This window comes from Lactuca saligna, chromosome 9 (assembly GCF_052625555.1).
Source record: "Lactuca saligna cultivar CGN05327 chromosome 9, ASM5262555v1, whole genome shotgun sequence".
In the NCBI taxonomy this organism is placed as follows: Eukaryota; Viridiplantae; Streptophyta; class Magnoliopsida; order Asterales; family Asteraceae; genus Lactuca; species Lactuca saligna.
Window position 1 is genome coordinate 6,331,253 of NC_136425.1, and position 24,006 is coordinate 6,355,258.

The 24,006-nt window shown below is 29.6% G+C and overlaps 2 protein-coding genes across 2 annotated transcripts; both read right to left on the minus strand.

Annotated features, from left to right (window-relative positions):
- Positions 1 to 4,884: 4,884 nt before the first annotated feature.
- Positions 4,885 to 5,763, minus strand: LOC145015954 (uncharacterized). Its single transcript, XM_078974419.1, has one exon. It carries the CDS (start codon positions 5,761 to 5,763, stop codon positions 4,885 to 4,887), a length of 879 nt encoding a protein of 292 aa, XP_078830545.1.
- A 141-nt stretch (positions 5,764 to 5,904) lies between these two features.
- On the minus strand, positions 5,905 to 17,465 carry LOC145015955 (uncharacterized). The gene is made up of 20 exons (XM_078974420.1): positions 17,337 to 17,465; positions 17,100 to 17,221; positions 16,758 to 16,883; positions 16,562 to 16,683; positions 16,376 to 16,460; positions 16,143 to 16,278; positions 15,855 to 16,063; positions 15,639 to 15,759; positions 15,356 to 15,544; positions 15,197 to 15,265; positions 14,886 to 15,112; positions 11,069 to 11,172; positions 10,683 to 10,910; positions 10,106 to 10,345; positions 9,880 to 9,960; positions 9,522 to 9,737; positions 8,982 to 9,420; positions 7,945 to 8,885; positions 6,645 to 7,862; positions 5,905 to 6,542 (listed from the first exon to the last, which is right to left on the minus strand). Exons 1-20 carry the CDS (start codon positions 17,463 to 17,465, stop codon positions 5,905 to 5,907), a joined length of 5,640 nt encoding a protein of 1,879 aa, XP_078830546.1.
- Positions 17,466 to 24,006: the final 6,541 nt, after the last annotated feature.

A 24,006-nucleotide genomic window follows, 5' to 3' on the forward strand; every position in this document is an offset into this window, starting at 1 on the left:
AATTCCTAGTTTAATACACCAAAAGTATAAACTCACAACCATATTATCAACTTAAAAAATCTTAATACAGTTAATTCACAGTATTATACACAAAATTCACAAGTTAATACAATAAATTCCTAATTTAATACACAAAATTCACAGTTGAATATAGTCAATTCACAGTTTAAACCGAAAATTTACAATTAAATGCAGTCAATTAACAGTTTAAAACACAAAAATCACAATTTAATACATAAAATTTACAACTTAATATAATAAACTCATTAATATAATACACAAAATTCACTTCATTTGTTTTTGGCAATTGACAATTTTTTCCACATTATATATTATGTATAGTCCAAAAGTATAAATAAGCCCGATATATGAAAGAATTAAAGTATAAAATTCATGTGTAAGACATGTCATGCTTTGAATGCCTTAAAAATAATTCAACGATCTAACCTTCATTAATAGTGTTTCTAGATTGAAAGCATATTCGCCATTAAATTTGTCTATCCATGTGTACCATAATATCCTTATATGTTGCTAAGGTTTCATTGTGCATATATTTGGTAAGTATGTATTACATCCCAATGTCAGCGACTAATGTTTTAAAACGAGCAAGTTTTTCCTAAAAAAAACAATGGCATATTAATACAATATTGCATATACTAATTTGCAGCTTAATACATCAATTTAAAAACCATTCACTGTTTAATACATCAATTTATACATCATTCATAGTTTAATACAAGATTTTATACACCAATCACTCTACCCAGTGCAAAAACCAGATTAGGATAAAACATATTTAGATATTTAATACAATCACTCACACACTAATTCTCATTTCAATATATCAATTTGTTATTAATTCACTGTTTAATACGTTAGTTCAAATACCCATTAACAATTTTATTCACCGGTTCTAACTTTCATTCACAGTTTAATACACACTCACAATATTCACAACTTAACGTCTTATATATCTCATTAGAAATTTCAAGAAACAAATTGTATGTATATAATTTAAGAACTTTTCTACTTCAAAAATTCTCAATAATCCCTCAAAAATACTCCAAATTAAATTGACATAAATGACTATGAATATTTAAGTAGCCAACTAATTAATCAAATTACTTCCAAATAAACTATGTGGTAGACATTATTATCTAATTAATGAAGTATCTAAATTAAATACTATATTAATTAGCACCACTCTTGGTTAAGTAAACTAGCACATAGAAACATATTTGTACTAATTTCATAAAAACTAAAAAAATAATATCTTAGAGAGACCTCCTATTCCTATGAATATAAAATGAAGTATATATAATCACAAGCTACGGGGATCCATAAAAGCAAGAGCTATTAACTTGACAATAGATTATGCATAAAATCAAGAGCTAGTAACTTTAATAATAAATTGTGTTGAGATATTTACCTGAAAATGAACTTGAACGCAACTTGTACTCATGATCAAGAAAATTGACATGCTTTTCTGATTTTATTCCTTGACATAATCCACTGCTTCATAATCCACTGCTTCACTTAACAATGATCTGAAAATTGGATCGGAAGTGTTCATTTAATTAAAAACTGATATTTAAAATCTCTCAATCAAAGTTAAAGAGTTCGATTAAATACGTACCTGACTTACTTCGTTTCTTCTTTTTTCTAAACCACAGTAAAACTCTTAGGTGTTGTTTGTTTTTTTGGAAAAAACCTCTTCAAACCTCTTATTGCTGCGTGGCGCAGCACACGCGCAACACTTTTCATCTCGCAGTTGTTTGTTTTTTATAAGTCTTCTGAATCAAAAACCTCTATGCGTGCTCTGTTTGACGCAGCACTTGTATTGTCTCTTCCAACCTCTTCCAACCTCTTCTTCTTCTTTTTTTATTGCTGAATTTTTGATTATGTTATTAAAATTTTATTTCACATTTGTTTTTTTCGTTTATTCTTATTGAATTTATTTTTCATTTTTTTATGTTAAATAATGATAATTTCTTAATGAAATATCATTATTTTTTACTAAAATATCATTATTTTTTACTAAAATATCTTTATTTTTTGTTGACATATCATTCTTTTTTACTAAAATATCATTAATTTTTACCGAAATATTATACATTATTAAATTTTACGTATTAAAAAGCTATTTTTGGTTTATAAAATTAGTTTATTTTAATTTTTTAATATCTGCAGCAGTATGCAGATGTTAAAAAAACAAACACGCTTCTTATTATAGTCTGCAGCCGTTTGGTCCACCACTTCTACTGCAGAGGGTTGCAGAGGTGGTCCGCAGACTTCATGAATTTTTGCTTCAGAAAATCAAACAACACCTTAGTGGCCAAATCTAAGAATTATTCTTGATAGCAACTGAAATTCACTTTAGTTTGCTGTTTAGATCCAAGCTGTTAGAGGAGAGAAATTTCAGTGAAGAAGAAGAACGATAGCAATGGAGGTTGTGACTGATGGAGAAAGGCATTGGTAGTAGATTTTAGCCTGGCCTAAGACTTATTCCTGATCGCTAATAAATCAATTTTAGACTTTGATTTGGATCAGAGATGTTGGAGAAGAGAGACATCAGTGAAAAACAACAGGAGCGACAGTAGTGGAGGTCGCGATTGGCGGAGAATGGCAGTGATCGTGGGTTTTAACCGGTGGTAGAGGAAGCAAAGGGGAAATGAAGGTTTGGGGATTTTTTTGGAGTGATGAAGAAGAAACAAAGAGAACGAACATATCAGATCTGCTTTTTGCTTTTTGCTTCGTGAGAATTACAGCTTATACCATTCCGTGTTTTGACAAGAATTTCCCTTAATTAGTTGGTTCTTAGGTTCTTAATCTTTTTTTATTCTAATTTTAACCATTACCTATATATATATATATATATATATATATATATATATATATATATATATATATATATATATATATATATATATATATCCCTATTCTAATAAAAGAATAAGTTTATCTCATATCAACAAGTGGCATAGAATTAGAACTTCTCATTAATATTATATATCATTTATCATGCCACTTGTCAACCTATTAATTACTCGTTTTAAATTTTAAAATTTCATTTTAATTACATTAAATTAATAATTTATTATCCATTTCAAATTTTCAAATTTAAATTTCTCATTCTAATTACATTAAATAAATAATTGATTCTTCATTTTAAATTTTCTCACTTTAATTATATTTTAATAACATTAGATTAAAAAATAAAATAAAAGGAATATATTTATAAGATGATATAATTCATTTATTTATTTAAATCAACGATTATAATTCTATATAACTAAAAAATATCTCCTAAGTAATAATTTATTTAAAATAATTGATTTTTTAATATGAAATTTTAATTAATTTTATAATCATGGTTCTCTCGGTTATAAACTAATATATATATATACCTTATTCTAATAAATAAAACCATTTTTGCCACGTGGCAATTCTCCGCCTCCTCCAAAGCTTATTTTCCCGCTCAGTCTTCAACGCGAATTTCCATAAACTCCCTTCGCCTATTGTATACCCCTTTCCCATTTCTTTTGTACTCTTCAATTCTGCTGCTTGTTAACTATAGTCCAGGAAATCAGCTCCCAAATTATCGGGATGCTCCTGAAAATTAGCAGGATTGGTGTTAAATTTGTATGTTTTCCGATTCAGTTTTACCTAATTATTTAGGTTTCATGAATTAGCCCTTTGCATCTCTTTACGATTGTCCTTCCGCTGCTGCTATCATTCAAGCAATTTTTGTTCATTTTCGTTTTGTTGCTTTATTCCAATCCCACGTTGTAAATATCTGTTTCATCCATCTCCTTCACCAAAGTGTGTGTGTGTGTGTGATATTATCACCATCAACTCCCTATGGACATCTTCTCTTTAGTTCAAGCATTTTGTTTGTTAAAATGGTTTTCTGATTTTTAGGGTTTTGTTTGACCAACTCTATTTTTATTCAAATCTCTTATGGGTTTCGTTTTTAAATCTTATCAAGTTTCGATTCCAATTTAATAGGAATCATGAATGGAAGTTATATGAAGAGCTGAAGCCAAAAGAAACATAAATCGTGAATCGATGATATTCAGAAGAGTCTAAGAGAGAAAGGATTTGATATTAGGTTAGCTTCACCTCCAAAAACCCCGCTCACCATCACTGATTTTTTTTCTACCCATCTTCTTATTTGTAAAATTGCAAAATTTCATGTTTTGAATCAAATGATATATGTGCTTGCTGCCGTCACAATTGCATTTCTGCGTTTTTAACCGCCGATGTTTGCACCTAAGCCTATGAACGACCTTCGGTCTGTGGTTTGTCACAGGAACACAATGATACCACCATCTGCCTTCCTCACTAATGTCGACCATCACTACAACAACACGACAATGTAAGCACATGTCACTGATCTTCCACCTGCCTCTGTTATTCCTTTTCTCTCTCCTCTCTCCCCTCTTATGTTTATGACCAGGTATGCTGCTATAACCTCAAAACCTCAATTGATCAATCAGAATGTTTTTTTTTATTCCTTTTGGTTGACTAAATTTTTTAATATTGATAATCAAAACGCATATGAATATATGATTATCTATCCATTCACGAAAATTCGATGTTTCTATTTTTTTTTAAAAAAAAATTAATATATTTTGTTAAACATTACATGTTTTGTAGTATTAATTTAACATAAAGACAAAAAATATATAAACAATAAATTAACTATTTAGAAGTATAAATAAATAAAAAAAACGTACGTATTTATAAAATGATGATGACAATAATGTTATAAACATTTAACATTGATTAAATAAAAATTGTTAAATATAAAAAACAAAATGATGAATAAGTAGGTAAGATAATAAAAACAAACATCGAAATAATGAGACTTATTTTTATGAATTACAAATTTCCAAAGACTTCTTTGAATACAACATTAGATGTCTTATTGGTAAGTTTACCATCTTTATCTAATATTAATATTTTTAATCTATCTTTACTCTTCACTCTCGACAATGCAACATACAACTGACCATGAGTAAATACTGGTTGTCTCAAAAACAACCCCACCTTCGATAGTGATTGTCCTTGACTTTTATTTATTGTCATCGCAAAACATACAGCCAATGGGAATTGTCGTCTTTGAAATATGAAAGGAATCCTTTTATCCGAAGGCGTCAAAGACATTCTTGGAATAAACGTACGGTTTCCGATATTACTTCCAGATATTATCTCAGCTTCTATAACACGTTTGCCCAATGCAATAACCCGTAGCCTTGTTCCATTGCACAATCCAGATTTTTGATCAATATTTCTTAGTAACATAACTGGAACACCGACTTTTAATACCAACTTATGAATTGGCATACCTGAAGGTCTAAGACCATTTAGAACATCAGGGGAGTATAAAGTTTCATCGATGTTATCATGAACAAAATCTGCATGTGAAAGACTATCTGAACTTAAATACTCCTGTTGTGCTCCTGGAAATAATTTTAACAAACGCTCGTTAATCTCTTGAACGACTTCATTTTTCGGTGCAAGGATTGCTCTTTCTTGAAAATAAATCGGATTTTTGGCATTTTCAACGATAGAAGGATAGACAAATTCAATTAATGAACCAATAGGATCAGTAGAATCAACAATGAGAAGATCATCAGGAATATCAATAGTTGTCTCTCCATCATTTAAACCACCAACCTTTCCTTCTCCTATATCCAAAATCCATTTTGCAAAAGTTGTCGTTTCTTGAATATTGGATGCGAGAACACTTAACCTCATGTTTTTTGTCAATGTTAACACTTTGCAATTTGACCAAATGTAAGAGGAACATAATAAAGCATTAACAATCTCTTGCCTGCTTCCGTTAGGAATAACAGGTAGAATTTGTCTAAAATCTCCTCCAAAAACAATTGTTTTTCCTCATAACGGCAACTTTGAGTTGGTACGAAGATCACAATTGAATACATCTTTCATAGAACGATCCAAGGCTTCAAATGCATGCTTATGAATCATAGGTGCCTCGTCCCATATAATTAATGATGTTTTTTTTAACAATTCGGCTACATCACTGTCTTTCCCAAAAGAACAAAAAGAATCCTCTGTAAGATTTAGAGGAATTATAAAGCGTGAGTGTGCTGTTCTACCTCCTGTTAGTAACAACGAAGCAATACCACTTGAAGCAACATTTAGGACGATATCACCTTTAGATCTTAAAGATGCAGATAAAGTCTTCCAAAGGAAAGTTTTACCAGTACCTCCATAGCCATAAACAAAAAACACTCCTCCTTTTTTCTGTTTAACAGCTGTCATGATTTCATCAAAAATTGAGCGTTGTTCAATTGTTAATGACTCAAGTAGCTGATGAGATTCTTTTTGTAGAATCGTTATATCAAAATCTAACTCCTCAGTAATTAAACGATTGTTTGTAGAAGATACCAAATCATGATCAGGGTAAGGCATCCCAACAAAATCTCTTAGGCTTGAACTATTTTGGAGTAGAATTTTTTCAATCTCATATAGCGTCAAGTTTTTAATCTGATCATCATTAAGTGATAAACCTGTACAATAGTAAAGTTAATTTAAAAATAATTGTATAATTATTCATATGAAAAATATATAAATAACGTGTGTAATGTAAATAATGGAAAAAATAATAATACCTGGAGTCTTTAATCTTATTCGTTGATTGTAGAGAATTCCATCAGATAAGTATTGCCAAGTATTTTCCCAGACATAATATGGTCTAGACAAACTATTAGACTTTAGCATAGTTGCAAATAGAAACCATAAATAATAACCAGATCCTGAGTGACTTGCTTCCTCGATGGCATCAATATATTCTCTATCATCTTTTAAAAGTCCAAGCGCATAACATGCATCTCTAAAAGTAGGACAAACTTGTCCATTAACCTTGCGAATATCTTCAAATGATTTCGGCCCTTTGACTTTATTTAAAAGAATTCTCAAGAAATATGCTTCACCCAAATTAGGTGAGACTGTGTGAATTCTTCCAATAGAAAACCCTTGTTTTCTTGGCTCCCAACAACGATCTTCCTGTTTCCATACAAATTTTGTAGGAAACTCAACATAAGAAAGTTTTCGTGCATCAGCATTATGTTCATTACAGCTCATCCAAGATAAGAACATCGAAGAAGAAACCGATTGTTTATTGACGACATCTTCAATATCATCGTCTGCTCCATATACAATATTTTGTTTTCCAGGAAGATGGAATGGAAGCCTTACAACAGAAGGATATCTGTAATGAACATCAAATGCAAATATACGCCATGAAGCTTCACATGCAGACAAATACCTACAATCATAGTAGTTTTGTATTTCATCAACAGAAACATCATCATTATCATCTCCGTTGTTTTGAACAACTGCAACAGTAGCCCGATCAGGACCCTTGTTAATATATTTAAACAAATATTTGATGGAAGCCGCTTGATTGCACCACTCAACATTAATGTGAGCCTGATATCTTTTCAAAAGGGCTTTATGATATGGAACGACACTTCTGTTGTCTAACCTAACACCAGACTTTTCAACAAAAGATCCATCATTACGTCTCCTATATATAGGATAACCATCAAAATCGACTGAGGTATTTTCTAAGAATGACTTTGGGAAATTTTTTGAACACTTTTTGTCAATCATGCATGGGCATTTAGGATTATCAGAACCACATGGACCATGCATCATAAACTCACTGACAAGTGCATACAATTCTGGATCATTTTCTTTGTTTGGAATTTCAGCCGAAATAACTCGATCAATATGTTCAACAGTTGGGAGTTTGTAATCAGAATGCATGAATAAACATATATGTGCATGAGGCAGACTGCGCTTTTGAAACTCCACAGTATAAACAACTGTAAATTATTAAAATAAATATAATATTATAATATAATAAAAAACATAATGATAAAAAAGTATTGTTGCATTATAAGGTACCTGTTTGGACCCGACCCAATAACGCTTTTTTCTTTAAGTCTTTAATCAAAGAATTCAACTTGATTTTGAATAATCTGGAAAGGATATCGAGCCTATCTTCGGGATTAAGTGTGGTGTCAGCAAGAAACCTTTTAATTTCAGGCCACTTTGGATTGCATGTTACGGTTATGAAAAAATCTGGGTATCCAAACCACTTACAAAGCGACATGGCATCTAAATAGTTTTGCATCATGTAGCGTGCACCACCCGTAAATGAAGAAGGCAAGATAACACGTTTTCCGATGTTGGAAATATCAGTACGACCATCACTTTGTACGTTTCGTAATGTTTCATACGATTCACATCTAAGAACTTTTTGCTGATTACGTATGTAATATAGTCTCTCAGTTTCAATCATCGTATAAACATCAACCAAAAATTGTTGAAAAAGCCTTCGTGAATTAAGAATTAATGAAAAAACATTAACTCTGTCTTGAATTCTATAAGAAAAGAATTCTCTCATTGTACAGTTACGACGTTTGCTATTCGTTGAATCATCAAAATCTCTGTGAGGGATGTCAACTCTATATCCATCATCCCCATATGGAAATAGTAGTGGATACTGAAGAGCAAGGTACGAAGGATGTAATTCGTTTATACGTTGTAGACTTCCTGATTTAGTTTTTACGATGATATCTCTGTTATCAATTGCATCACCAATATCACCAACAATTAAAGCAGCAACTTCAGAAGCAGAAGGTAAGTTATATGTCCTTCCATCTTGTTGCCTTCTTTCTATAAGACGTAACTTTACATCTATATGAGGATTTTCATCAAAACAATCTCTGACCATTCTATAACACTTAACCAACTCATTCGTTGAATCCAACATGTCCTTCAAAAACTGTATAATTTCGATATCAAAAGAATGAGAAGTTGATGTGCAGCCTTCTTTTTGTGTACTGTTAAGAATAACGGTTATATGTAAAATTTAGCAAGTTAATAATTATATGAAATATATAAAATTAATGGTTTATAAAAAACGTATAAAGAAATACCTGAACGCTTGTTGTCGATTTGAAACTTCATTTTCAGTATCATATATGTATAATTGCGAAAACTTTGGTTTCGATCCATCAATAGGTAGAAGACTTCCCATGCAATGATAATTTTGACCACTAAGTCTAAAAACATATGGAGCATTGCCTTTGTTAATTGAAGAATCAACTTTTCCACCCATTGAAGTAAAGGAAAACATCGAATTGAATCGACGGATGTTCTTCATGAAATTTTTTCCTTTTGGATCAACAACACGAAAGAGATTTTCATAATTTTTAGGCGGTTCTTTTAGTTGAGGAAGCTCGACCTTTCCATTGCCACAACAAAGGGAAAAGGAAGTTTTCTTTCCAGAAGCATTGCCTTTACGTGCTTCATCCCTCCATAACTGTGCATGACACATCGTACACACAAAAGTCTGATCACCATGGTCCAAGTAATCTGTTTAATAAAAATGTATGATAAAGTTTGAACTAAATTAATGTTTAGATGAGTAATAGTTTATAAAGAAAGGTGGATGATAAATTTAAATTAAATGTTACCTTTTGTGGCACCTGAAGTTAAAGTTAGTTTATGGATTTGTTGATCACGAAACTCTTCTTCTGACGTTAGGTCGAAAATGGGTATGTGAGTAGTATTTAGAAACTTCCTTTTTTTATTTATATTTTTGCGCAATAAATTGTTGGAATAGTCTCGAGTGATTGAAGATGAAGTCATAGGTCTCATGTCACGACACAAGACTGAACATTCTCCGTTGACTAAAAATAAAAGTATGATATTTAGTATTAAATTTATAAAGTAAATTGATAAAAATGAAAAAATAAAAATGCATACATATTATAATAATATGTATACCATATATAGTAAGAAACAATATGCTGGATAAAAGCGTAGTTATACCATTGGTAATGTTGGACAACGGAGTTCTTGTAGTAAAATTAGAAGCGTCTTCAAAACGTTCTTGATGACGACCATTATTACCTATAATTGTAATATATGTTAATATAAATATGTATTAATTATGGAATAATAAAGAAACACATATAAGAACATAATATTTATTAAAATATTTATAATAACTATAGATGGATAAAATAAAAGAAGTAAGATGATATATATGATATACCGATTGGCATGGTGGATATGTGATTGGATTTTCTTTTATCCAAATAATTTTTCCTTTCTTTTCGTTTGTCTTTGGCGTTGTGTGATAATGGAGTATCGATATAGATATTGGAAGTAGATTGAACACGTGTTTGTTGATATCCATATGAAGAAGTTGTGGTGACATTTTCATTGTTACCACCATGATATGCCAACTTGTTTGATGATGGTGTTTGAATGTTGGTAGTTATATTAGAAATGACTGTAAAAAAATAAAGAATATGTAAGTTACAGTACACATAACATTTATTTTAAGATAAGATAAATAAGAAAAATATAAAAAAATAAATGTAATCATATAATTACACCTACTATATAAGGGATTTATGAAATACCAATGTTAAAAAAATTGAAATAAATTTTGACCGTGCTAGGTATTAGGTGTGAAATTATAACAATATCTTAATGAAATATAAATTGTAATGTATAGAAGAGTATAGGTAAAAGACAATAGGATTTCAGAATTTGGGGAATGTGTATAAAATAAAATATGTTTAAAATGCAATAAAAACCGGTGTCATAGGAATAAAAAGACATACCAGACGGCGTTGTGGATAAATGATTGGATCTTTTCTTATCCAAATATAATTTTCTAAGTTTTCTGTTCTCTTTGGCAGCAACAGACAATGGATTCTTAATATTAAAAGTTGAAGTAGATTGGAAATTTGTATGTTGATATGCATATGATATATTTGGATTGACATTATCATTATCGATGCGAACATATGTAGAATTGGTTGAACGGGGTGAATGTTGTTGAGGAATACCTACAATGTATATATAATATTAAGAATGTGTTATTACATGATGTGATAGTTATGTGATATAATACATCATAAGGTATAAAATAATATTTGCACAACATAAGTCAAATATAAAACATGATTGAAAATAAAAGTAAATTGGGTTATATATAAAAAATTACCAATTGACGTGGTGGACATAAGATTGGATCTTCTATTTTCCAAATATAATTTTATATGTCTTCGTTTATCTTTATGCTCATTTGAATTCATATCGTCTGTGTAGCTTAAGAACAAAAAGCAATTTATGTAATAAAAAATTATATTGACCATAATATTCAACAAAAAGATAGAAATAGAAAGATAGTTATACAGAGTGATAATGAGATCGAGAAAGATAGAAAAACTTTACTAATAATAATCGACAAAGCACAAATTAGGCAAGGGCAAAGACGATAGAGGGATTGATGAGCACTCCGGTGGTAGCAACGCTGTTAACCGGTGACAATTTCAGTAATTTCACGACCCTGTTGGTGACAACGGCGATATTAGGATTCAAGGTCACATGTGTCTTAATTGAATGACGTATAAAAATAAACGACTTATAAAATTTTAGTGATGTAATCGGGCTGTCAATAATGAACTAAATGCAACTATAACATAACAATGATAAAAAAAATTAATATATTATAATAAATTGGTTGCAAGCAAGTACTCGTAATTATCACCCAGCTTTAATTGCGAAATAAACCAACCCAACATCATATACAAACTAAATAAATAAAATATTTATATTTTATTTCCGTGTATAAATTATTTATTGAAAGTATTTTACTCCAATTGATAATAGGCTTTTTGACCGATAGATTACAATTGCTTTATTTTATAAGGAATACATTAAATGATTAAATACTAAAACAGAGAGAAAATGAGAGTGTGAGAATAACACCTGTAAATAAAAGACACGGTAGGAGGAAGCCGTCTCCGATTCAATGAAATGGAAGAACTGGTCAGGTGTAGCAGAAGTGTACTAAAGTGCAGGATGATGTTGAGCACCGAGGTGGTGCCGACAAACTAATCGGAGCGGAGATGGGTTCAGCAACAACGTCGTTGACGAAAACAAAAGGTATTTTTTGTTTAATTAGGGTTTCATCTTTTTTCTTCGAGATTAGCTTCTCAAATTTTCTGATCATCGATTATTGTTAAGTTTAGGGCTTAATATTTTATGAAGTATTGCGTAAATAGAAAGTAAAATACAACATTATTTTGGGTTTATTTGTAGAGATTTAGTTTCTAAAAATCACGAATTGGTTTTGATTTTTTCAGTTAATATTCATGAGATTGTGATGCATAGTTGTATGATTCGCTTTTTATTAATGATAAAATGATAAATGGAGGGTCCATAAAGTTAGCAAGATATGTGGGATGGTGCTAATTCGTCGGTATGGCTAAATTTATTTGGGTTAAAGGGCTTTGTTCTAGGGTTTGTGAGTAATAATGTCGATTTAGTTATGTGTATAATAATTGTACTGATAAGTTATAGACAATGGTAACCAACTTTGTCGATTTAGGTATGTATTTATGCCATGTTGAATAAATTTCCACATACGATTACTGCCATGTGTATTTGGAGTACCTTGCTACAAGGGCATAAATGTCCACACAGATAAAGCAGCATCAACTGCACCCCTTCCTTGCTACAACTTTGGAGTACCTAGCTACAACTTTGGGGTCCCGCAAACAGCTGGAGATTGCAGAATTTGATGAGTGATTGTTGATAATTCCAAAGGTTTTTATTAGTATTATTAAAATTTGAAAAATATATAATTAAATTTTGTATGAATGGTGATAATTTTATTTTTTGATAATGCTCAGGATCTTGTTGTGAATGCTGTAAAGGATGCGACTGATTTGGTGGCTAAGTAGCATGCATATCACCACAGTGCACAAACTAAGAAAATTCATCAATTTTATAATGTACAATATGAAAAAAATTTGTAAAGAAGAAATTCTATTATGTACAATATGAAAATAGTCTATAAATTTAATTAATATGGTGTAATGGAATTATTATTTTGTAAAATAAAGTTGTAATTTAGTTGGGTATTGTTTTGTAGTTTTCTTTTGTTATGTTGGAAAAAAAAAAGGGCCGCATAAAGCCTTGAACTAAGACACACTGTACGTTTGAATTCGTAATATTAAGAATTTTGCAGTTTATATATGCAATATTATATGAGTTATTTTGTAGATTATTAGGTCAAAATTATGTGACATAATTTTTATAATTTGATGGCAGAGAAAAAACCAAAACAAAAAGGTATTTATACACGGAAATTCATCATTCTTTCTCCCTCATTTGCATACCGTAAATTTAATAAAATACCGTTGTGAAGATTTGCCAAAGACAATAAGGACAGTTCTGTTAATAAAGCTAATAAAAGGGAAATTACGTAAAATTGTATAGGATGACACTGTGATTTATTAAAAATATTAAATTTATAGCTTACATATAATATGATATAATTAGGAAATTAGATGCTATAGTATACATATAAATTTAATAAAATGATAGATATTTAAATATGAGTTTTGATTCTGAAAGCATCAAAGTAATGTGTAGGCTGCTATTAAATGAAAGTAGGTTGCTATAAACGCAATTTTTTATAATAAAAGGGTAATTAGGTAAATTTCAAATTCCATTAATGTAGTTACATTTCCCTTTCACATACAATATCATATGCAGGTTTAAAATGGACATTTATGCCCTTGATTCCATTTTTCACAGATTTTATACAAATTTATTTAAAAAAAGGTCATAAATGGAAAGAATCATGAAGTCAATACCGTTGTAGATATTTTCATTGCCAAAATGAGAACACCTCAACATACAAAAGGATTCAAATAGTAGAGTTATATAATCAGGGACAAATGCAGCAAAAAGATAAAAATATATATATATAAACTTTGCATTGATTCAATAATAAACTGCTTTGCAAAATAAGGTAATCATTAAACCAAAATGGATCAAACCATATATTGTTATGAACAAACACAAAGAAAACAATACTGCTGTTTAGTAGAAGCTACCACAAGGAAATATCCAAAACCCAATTCCGTTATTCAATTAAAAAAGTAAAAGATAACACAAATGAGTATTCATAGTTTACCAAACACAAAATTTAGAAATCCAAAATAATATGCAAGTAAAAGAAGGAAATATAAAAAAAATATCTTAGAAGAAAGCAATGATACATATAAATTTAATAAAATGATAGATATTTAAATATGAGTTTTGATTCTGAAAGCATCAAAGTAATGTGTAGGCTGGTATTAAATGAAAGTAGGTTGCTATAAACGCAATTTTTTATAATAAAAGGGTAATTAGGTAAATTTCAGTTTCCATTAATGTAGTTACATTTCCCTTTCACATACAATATCATATACAGGTCTAAAATGGACATTTATGCCCTTGATTCCATTTTTCACATATTTTATACAAATTTATTTAGAAAAAGGTCATAAATGGAAAGAATCATGAAGTCAATACCGTTGTAGATATTTTCATTGCCAAAATGAGAACACCTCAACATACAAAAGGATTCAAATAGTAGAGTTATATAATCAGGGACAAATGCAGCAAAAAGATAAAAAATATATATAAACTTTGCATTGATTCAATAATAATCTGCTTTGCAAAATAAGGTAATCATTAAACCAAAATGGATCAAACCATATATTGTTATGAACAAACACAAAGAAAACAATACTGTTGTTTAGTAGAAGCTATAACAATTTCATCCAAAACCCAATTCCGTTATTCAATTAAAAAAGTAAAAGATAACACAAATGAGTATTCATAGTTTACCAAGCAAAAAATTTAGAAATCCAAAATAATATGCAAGTAAAAGAAGGAAATATAAAAAAAATATCTTAGAAGAAAGCAATGATTAGCAAAGAACGATTGTTGTTTAGGATCATTTTTCCACCTTAGGAATCAACAATTTGGTTGTTATTCCAGCTTTGTCATTGTCAACACGGGATGCATTAGGTTTTGTTGCAGATTCATAAACATCATCATCAAGATCATAAATATCTACGAGTTTACGTTTGACACTTGTAGGTGGAGAATTGAGGTTGTTGGTGGCGGTTACTGATGATGGACTTGTACTATTACCAGATGGAATATTTGACACAGGAGTATTATCATCAGTGTGGGAATTAACATCCTAAAATTAAAAAGAGAAAATAAGATAAATTATTAATGAAAATGATATATATATATATATATAAAACATAAAAGTGTTGATTACCTTACAACCCACTGTGTCTTGAGATGTAAATTCTGAGTCAACTGCATTAACAGAATCATTATCCATATCCTATAATATTACGGGTAAAAAAAAATTGCTACATTAAGGATTCTATGAAATATTATGTAGTAAAGTAATCAAATTATGGTGTATTTTTACCTGTTCAGTGATATTCTTTTTCTCAATGTTTTCCAAAGCAACAATAATGTCGAAATTATCTGTTATCTTGGAAATGTTGTAATAACGACCAAATTTTGAGGAATTCAAAGTCTTGACAACGATCTTAAAAGCCAATTTTTTATTGAGCATGGCGCTCAACTCATTTGGAAAGTCACTTGGGTTGTCGAACTAAAAAAATTAGTAGTAAACAATATGAATTAAATAAATGTTTTAAAAACAACATTAATTTAGCAATATGGTATTGATTATAAAATACATATACCCTTTCATATTTTGATATTAATTCAGCAGCAGATATTTTCAGAAGGTTTCTTACTTCACGATCAAACATTGTAAGACTGACCACTCCAACTAAACCTTGAACTCGAACTTTGATCATGTAACTTAAAAAGAACATATATAAACATAAATTTGTAACATTAAAAATAAATTTAAAATCATTGAATTAGAATATATTAAGTTTTTATTTGTTACATACCTTGGTTCAGCAATAACATCTTTGCCTTTGCAATCTTTTTTTGGACAAAACATCATCCTTTTCTCTTCAAAGCGGTCCAAGTCATTGACCGCCTCATTTGGAACATCCATTAAAATAACCTTTGACTTGCATTTTGTACACGCATTATAGTACCAAGTCCGCATATCTTCAAACATCTTTATTGTTCCAAGAATTACCGCACAATTTCCCTATGATAGTAGGTGTATATGGGGTTGATTAATATTATAGTATTGGATTAATTAAATTAACAGGGGATGAATTATGTACCTCATTCAATTCGTGAATAGTCGATATTTTGTAAAAGGAGTTCTTTTGAAGAAAATCATCATGTAGTGAACACATGATTGATGATCCCGATGCACGTGAGACCGAAGAACACGAAGAGGTTTTTCTTGCTTGTAAACTATTTTTTTAGAATTTTAATAAATATTATATATCATAAATAAGAGTTAATAAAATATTGAGTTGAAATGACAAATCATTTGGAAAATTCATGAAACCTTTTTTTGAAAGCAGTTATCTCGACAATGTTGTCCTCAATAAAAAGCTTTGTAGCTAAGTAGGTGTTGTTGACATATGGACGCTCTGAAATGGATATTTTAATTTTTGTATGAATATTAACAATTTCATAAAACCAAGATTTTGATAATAGAAATATTACAAATTAGTATCATGGTAATACGTACCTCGGATTTTCTTGAATTTAGCAAGTTGAATAATCATTACAAAATGACCATGATGCTTTGAAACATATGCAACAATTTCATCTGCATAACGTCCCCATAGAGTAACAAAAACTTCATGTCCTCTGTAAAAAGAAATAAAATTAAAAAACAAAGCATCATTACAATATTAAATATATTTATAAAGAATGAAACTCACTCTAAATCCTCCATTTTTAGTGTGATTTTCTGCTCCTGTTTGTCTTTTGGAGGTTCCAATGGAAAACATTGGAAAACGTTTCCTATAATATCTATATTATATAAAATGAAAAGTGTAAGGATGTATCTGTTATTGTGTAAAAATTAAATTTAGATAAGTTAATCCATTAGCAAAGGCATTTTAGGAATACACTAACCAAATGACAAATTGGCTTGGATCGAATTAGAATGAAGTTGTTTGAAATCAATGAAAGCAAAGGAATTCCGGGGGCCACAAAAGTCTTTGCATTTAATAACCTTAGTGCTATACTGGAAATAGAGTTTATGTGGACCATCAACAAACTTTATAACACCATTATTTAACCCTATTGTGGGTTTTTGAATGTAGTAATCACCGTATTCTTCCAAATTATTTCCTTGTAGGTATGAAAATGGTTTATCCACATTACATTCAATTTTGGCGCCCTATAAATAGATGAAAAAAATATAATAATAAGTTATAGTATACATAAAAATAATTATAACTTAACATGTATAAAGTAATAATATTAAAACAAAAAACTAAAAAAATCCATAATACCCTTTCGTCTATCAATATCATTCCAATCATACGAATCTGTTTCCACAGACGAATGATTCGAACCTTGATCGTGTAGTCATCTTGTGCAAGTGTCAAGTCACTGATCATGGTAACGTTGGTGTTTTCCATTACGCTGTAAACCAAATGTAGTAACGAAGATAAGTTGTTATATAATAGAGAACTACTATAAATAATTGATAAAAATAATTTTAAAAAGCATGATGACTTATGATTATTCATAGTTTACCAAGGACAAGAAGAACAGTTCTGTTAACAAAGCTAATAAAAGGGTAATTACGTAAAATTGTATAGGATGACAGTGTGACTTTTTAAAATTAGTAAATTTATAGCTTACATATAAAATGACATAATTAGGAAATAAGATGCTATAGTATACATATAAATCTAATAAAATGGTAGATATGTAAATATCTGTTTTCTTTTGTTATGTTGGAAAAAAAAGGGTCACATAAAGCCTTGAACTAACACACACTGTACGTCTAAATTCGTAATATTAAGAATTTTGCAGTTTTTATATGCAACATTGTATGAGTTATTTTGACTTTTATTAGTTTCCATTAATGTAGTTACATTTCCCTTTCACATACAATATCATATGCAGGTCTAAAATGGACATTTATGCCCTTTCACATACAATATCATATAAACGAAGGTCCAAGGTGGCAGGACTTAGGGCCTGTTTTTCTCAATAGAATGGTCATAATAGAGATTATTGTTTTGTAGGCCCATATAACATTGACCTACATCTTTTGTGTAATGCCATATGTGATATAATTTTTATAATTTGATGGCAGAGAAAAAACCAAAACAAAAAGGTATTTATACACGGAAATTCAACATTCTTTCTCCCTCATTTGCATATCGTAAATTTAATAAAATACCGTTGTGAAGATTTGCCAAAGACAATAAGGACAGTTCTGTTAATAAAGCTAATAAAAGGGAAATTACGTAAAATTGTAAAGGATGATACTGTGACTTATTAAAAATATTAAATTTATAGCTTACATATAATATGACATAATAAAAGGGTAATTAGGTAAATTTTAGTTTCCATTAATGTAGTTACATTTCCCTTTCAACATACAATATCATATGCAGGTCTAAAATGGACATTTATGCCCTTGATATTGTCTTTCACAGATTTTATACAAATTTATTTACAAAAAGGTCATAAATGGAAAGAATCATGAAGTCAATACCGTTGTACATATAAATCTAATAAAATGGTAGATATGTAAATATCTGTTTTGATTCTTAAAGCATGAAAATAATGTAAATATCAGTTTATTTTTTTCACGAGACTGTTTTTCTTCAAAAGATGTAGTAACCTCTACAGATGTAGTAAAGTGAACCATTCCTAGTTTAAGGGATACTGCAATTCTGCATATCATATATGCTTTTTAAAAAACCTCTTATCTGTTTGGATTCAATTATTGCCAGAAAAACATATATCCAACTGAAACTCTAAAATTAAAGCTTATAATATCTCTCAAGAAATTTAACTTTGATCATCTGTATTAATTTAGCATCTATATAAACTTGAACTAAAGCATTTGAAATTTTTTGAAAAATGGAAAAAGGAACAAAGAATATGTTAAAATCTTCAACAAATTACTCTATGAAAAGATTGATCAATTTCGAACAGATAATATAATTTGTTATCCGAACTTAACAGTACCCATTATTAATGTTGATAAAAAAAGTAGAGAAACAAAAAAATAATAACAATACTTAAGATAGGATCTTAAACAGATAAGTTTTTAACTTCGACAAAGGATCTAAATCCCATCCACTTTCAAAGATTCAAACAAAAAGATAAAAAAAAATGCAGGAAAAAGATAAAATATATATATATATATATATATATATATATATATATATATATATATATATATATATACACAAAATTTGCATTGATTCAACAATAAACTGCTTTGCAAACTAAGTTAATCATTAAACCATAATGATTTGCCAATGTTGTAAACATGTTTCTGTAGTCGATTTTGATAATGAAAAACTAAATGTTTGAAGAAAAACCATATGAATTCGAATTCAGCAAGTAAAAGTAAAATAAAAAAAAAAATCTTTGAGACATTTTATCAAACAGCTTATATGCAGTGAAACATGAGTAAATATTTAGTACATAAATCTCTACAATTCGATATTATCATGGAAAGGAGAAGTTTAAAACATGAAATCTTCAAATATTCAAATAAAAAAGAATCAAATCATAATCCACAGAACACTAATTGTACCGATAATTAAATTTGCTAACCTGATGAAGATATTGTCGATAATGAACTGTGATGATGAACGTGGTGATGCTATAAATCTTCAATCTCTCAATAAAAGTCGACATATGAAGGAGATTGTAGCTGTATATATTTTTCAAAATCGAATTTGGAAAGGATATGAATATGAATAATAGAATGAATTGAAATTTGTTAAGTTTCTGCAATTAAAAATCAATTTGGATGGTGATTTCCGAGAATTATGTATGTAATTTAGGAAGAGATATTTGGATTTAATGTGTTTTTTGACAAAACCGTGAGGGATATTCATGTTTCCTTTTTATTTGTATATAAGAAGATGCAGTGATGGTATACGTATTTTTAGTAGTATTAATTTATGATATTTTTAATTTAATAGAATAGCTAAAAATCCACAATTTGCCAAGTGGAAATAAACTTAATTGAAAAAATTATCAAAATGCCATGTGTCATATTGAATGAGAAGGTGACACATGGCAGAAAACCTTTATTTATTAAGGGAGATTAGAATTTGTATGTTTTTTTTATGTTATTCTTGATTAAATTTTAGCGTGCACCCCAACCGTTTGATAAAATATCTATTTGAAAAATGCTTCAAATCAATTGGACTTCAAATGTAAGTATATTATTATCTTTTGATATATGGTTAATAAGATGTTATATTCGAACAAAACTTGATATTGGCTTTAAGACATGTTGGTTTTGCTTTTAAAAACTATATAATTTAGTTCTACTTCTTTTATATATTTGATTAGCTAGATCTGCATGATGCTGAAGTCAAAAATAATCAAGATTTATTTATCATTATCTTTTGGCATCACAGTATATTAAGATCAAATTTCTCATGTATGGGGTATTACTCAAGGAAACGAAGTATATTGATATATTCATCAGGAAAAGAAGAATCCGATTTAAACGAATCGAATAGGTGATGAAATGATAATACTAAAGGTAATTAATAATTCAACTCTTGTCTGATATTTCAAAAGACGTTTTGCCTTTTGCTAAAATAAAATGGAAAAGGTAAAAATGCCAATTTTGGTGGTAAAAGATGTTGACCTTTACAATCTCTTATAGCCAAATATATCTGTAAGCTTTTCTGTTACATTAGTTCATCTGATCGTATTAATTCTTTTCTTATGTAGCAAATCTCCAAGTAATCCATAAGATTTTGCCATTTCATGTGACCATGTGGCCTTTTTGTTACATATATTTTGATCCATTCACACTTTTAATGGATAATCATACTTTCTAATATAGCATAGTACTTTCCAGATGATTAGTCTTAGAGGTTATGTCGTCACAGTAACTTACATCAATAGTCATTGTATAAAGTTGAAATGTAGGTATTAAAAATAATAATAACATTCACGCTCTCTTTTTATGTATTAGATCTAAGATCCACGTATTAAAGTACTAAACACCAAAAACAAATTAAGCATTATTAATAAAATTGGCAATGACTTCTTCTAATTTACAATCAACAATATCAAGTTTATTAAAATATTAGGACAACAACAATATGTAAAATATGTAAATAGCAATTTAGCACGTTGTAATTAGAAAAACACCGTCTAATGTAAGTATCTTAAACAAAACTCTTACAAAGTAACAATTCTAAGAACATGATTTTATCCCACCGGCTTAACCTATATTTGTAGCAGTTTCAATCGGGTTTTCAAAAATCCGACCGTTTCAATCCGAATCAGAGATAAGAAAAAACCCGTTATCTTCACTGGGTTAGTGTCCAACCGGTTCATCCTGATTTTTAGACATTGTTTTAAATTGAAGTGTATAATATTCTACGTGGGTTCTACCATGATAACGACATTTGATGGATTAGTTGCAGTTAAGAGCAACTTCTTAGATACAACGTCTTATAATACAATATTGATTTTTTTTTTATCTCTAATATGATCTAATATTAACACATTATTAATGATTTTGTCTAAAGCAATGTTAGAATAATAACATGTTCGATTAGAATGAAGGATTTTTGGAATCTCATTTGAATGAAAATAACTTGTGCTGCGATATTTTGGAGTTCTTGATATGTACATTGACCTGGTTACCCCTGCATTAGTACCCATTCTCAAATCTTAAATCTCAAATTCTAATAAAAGAGTACAGAATTGCCATGTGACAATTGCTCACCCCCCTCAAGCTTCTATTCCCGTTTATTTTTCTAAGTGAGTTTCCTAATCTGCCCTTTATCTATTGTTTAGTTCTTGAATATTCAAAATCGTCCGACTGTTTGATAATTCTTTTCTTCCTTATTTGTTGCATTTATGAAAACTGAAAATTCTTTTCTTCCTTAACATGGTCCAATACATGTATGTAGTTTTAACTTAATTACAATCAATCTCATTAAGGTGATGTATTTATTGATTCCAACAAAGGGTCTAGAGATGCTAAATATATTAATGGATGTAGCTAATTTGAAAGAAATGACAAGTTTGGCACCAATCATGGAGACTTTGTTCTTAACTAACCTCATCCAACTTCTGGGTTTCAACCGTTGTGAGTGATGATATCATTTTTCTACATGTTAGTGGATTAGATTTCCATTACCTAATCAAGAACAAAGAGGTTCTGATACTCATATTTTGTTAAAATTTTCATATAATTGGAATTAATATGGATCATAACCGAACCTGTTGATACAAAAGGTTATATGTTGATGTTATGCCACATAATGGGTCTCTAACCCATGAAGGACACCTAAAAAATTTAATCTGAAGTTATCATGAACATACTAACTCAAGTTATATGGTACATTTGGGTAATCTTGTGATCTTGAGTGATAGATATACGTAATAGGTGTGTGGATAAATCTTGCTAAGTTTTTAACCAATCCTGTTTTTCAATTCACTTTTCTTCTTAATGGTTTGCTGGTAATTTTGTTCTTTAAATGACAATCTGGTTTTGAGTTTTGGTGTCTTGATGGTTTAATATTTAAATTGTTTTTTTTTTTTTTTGATAATTTGTGAATAGGGTATTTGATTTGTGGATTTGGATATGTAATTTTGTTCATTTGCTCATTGTTTGAATTGCTAATTTAATTTGTTTTCATGGATCTGGATCTAGATTTGGGCAACACTATTATCAATTTTCAAAAGACCTGTTATTTCATACAAATAGAAAAAGAAGCAAATAACTATAGAAGTGAGTTATGAAATTATTTGATGCTAATTGTTTTGTAACTTGGTGCGTTTACACAGGGTTGTAATAACTCTTTTCATCCTGATATTGTTGTCAAATACGACAAGCATCAGATTAGCACTTTTATGCTATAGTTCTTTAATTTGAAGTTGATTTTTTTTTATAATTTATTTGACTATTGCTCACCATCTTTTTTTGTATCTTTTTTGCTTATCATTTTTAAAAGTTAAAATTACCTATTTACCGATGGTTGATCATTTAATAGGTGAATCAAAACATTATGCTTAGGTTGACAGTTATCATTATTTACTTTTACCTTCAACAATATAATGAAGAGCCAAAATCTACTCCAACATCTATTGTAGGGGCACTAAAAGATGGAAAATAAAATGGTAGATTTTTATAGTAGTTAGTAGATGGGAAAATCTTATGTTGAAATGTCAAAACTTTTAATTATGTTTTGTCCTTGTGGAGAGGAGGGGATTCATGAGATTGTGTAAGCACTTTAAGTTACATGTATTTCATGGTATTTTATTAATTTGGAGTATTTAAATGCTTTTTAGTTTGAAGTTTTTAATTTTGAATGTTTGACTTTTGATATACCAAGGAACAAATTATGGTTTTGGGAAGACATTAAAACTGGGCAAAAAGATTATGTGGATTCTTAATCCCAGGACTAACATTATTACCAAAATTTTTTAAAATACAGAACATAATCGGTTTTTAAACAAAAAACCTGGTTTTTCACAAAATTTGAATTCCAAAAAAATCGAACCGATTTAGAGAAAAACCGCTTTTTCAAAACATCGATCCTTGAAAAACCTGAACCGGTTTAAAACCGGTAAATGTGCACCTCTAGGGTGAGGAAGAGGTATTTTGTTAACCAAAACAACAACATTATATTACTTTATAACAATGATGTTGTAACATCCAAAGTTTCGGGTATGATTTAATTTTCATTATTTATTCAAGAAAAAAGAGGGACTCGACGAGATGGTGACACGACTTGTCGAGTAGGTGAGGAAGTTTCCGCGAATATTCGCGACCAGACTCGACGAGTCGGGCATATAACTCGCCGAGTCTGCGCTAGCAATTGAAACCCTAAATCCCGGGTTTTGGAGCCTATTTAAGGGCACTCATAGCCTCCCATTGCGGCTACCAGTCCCTTGAGAGAAACCCTAAGTGAGCTAAATCGTCTGTGAGGAAGGAGAGGCCAT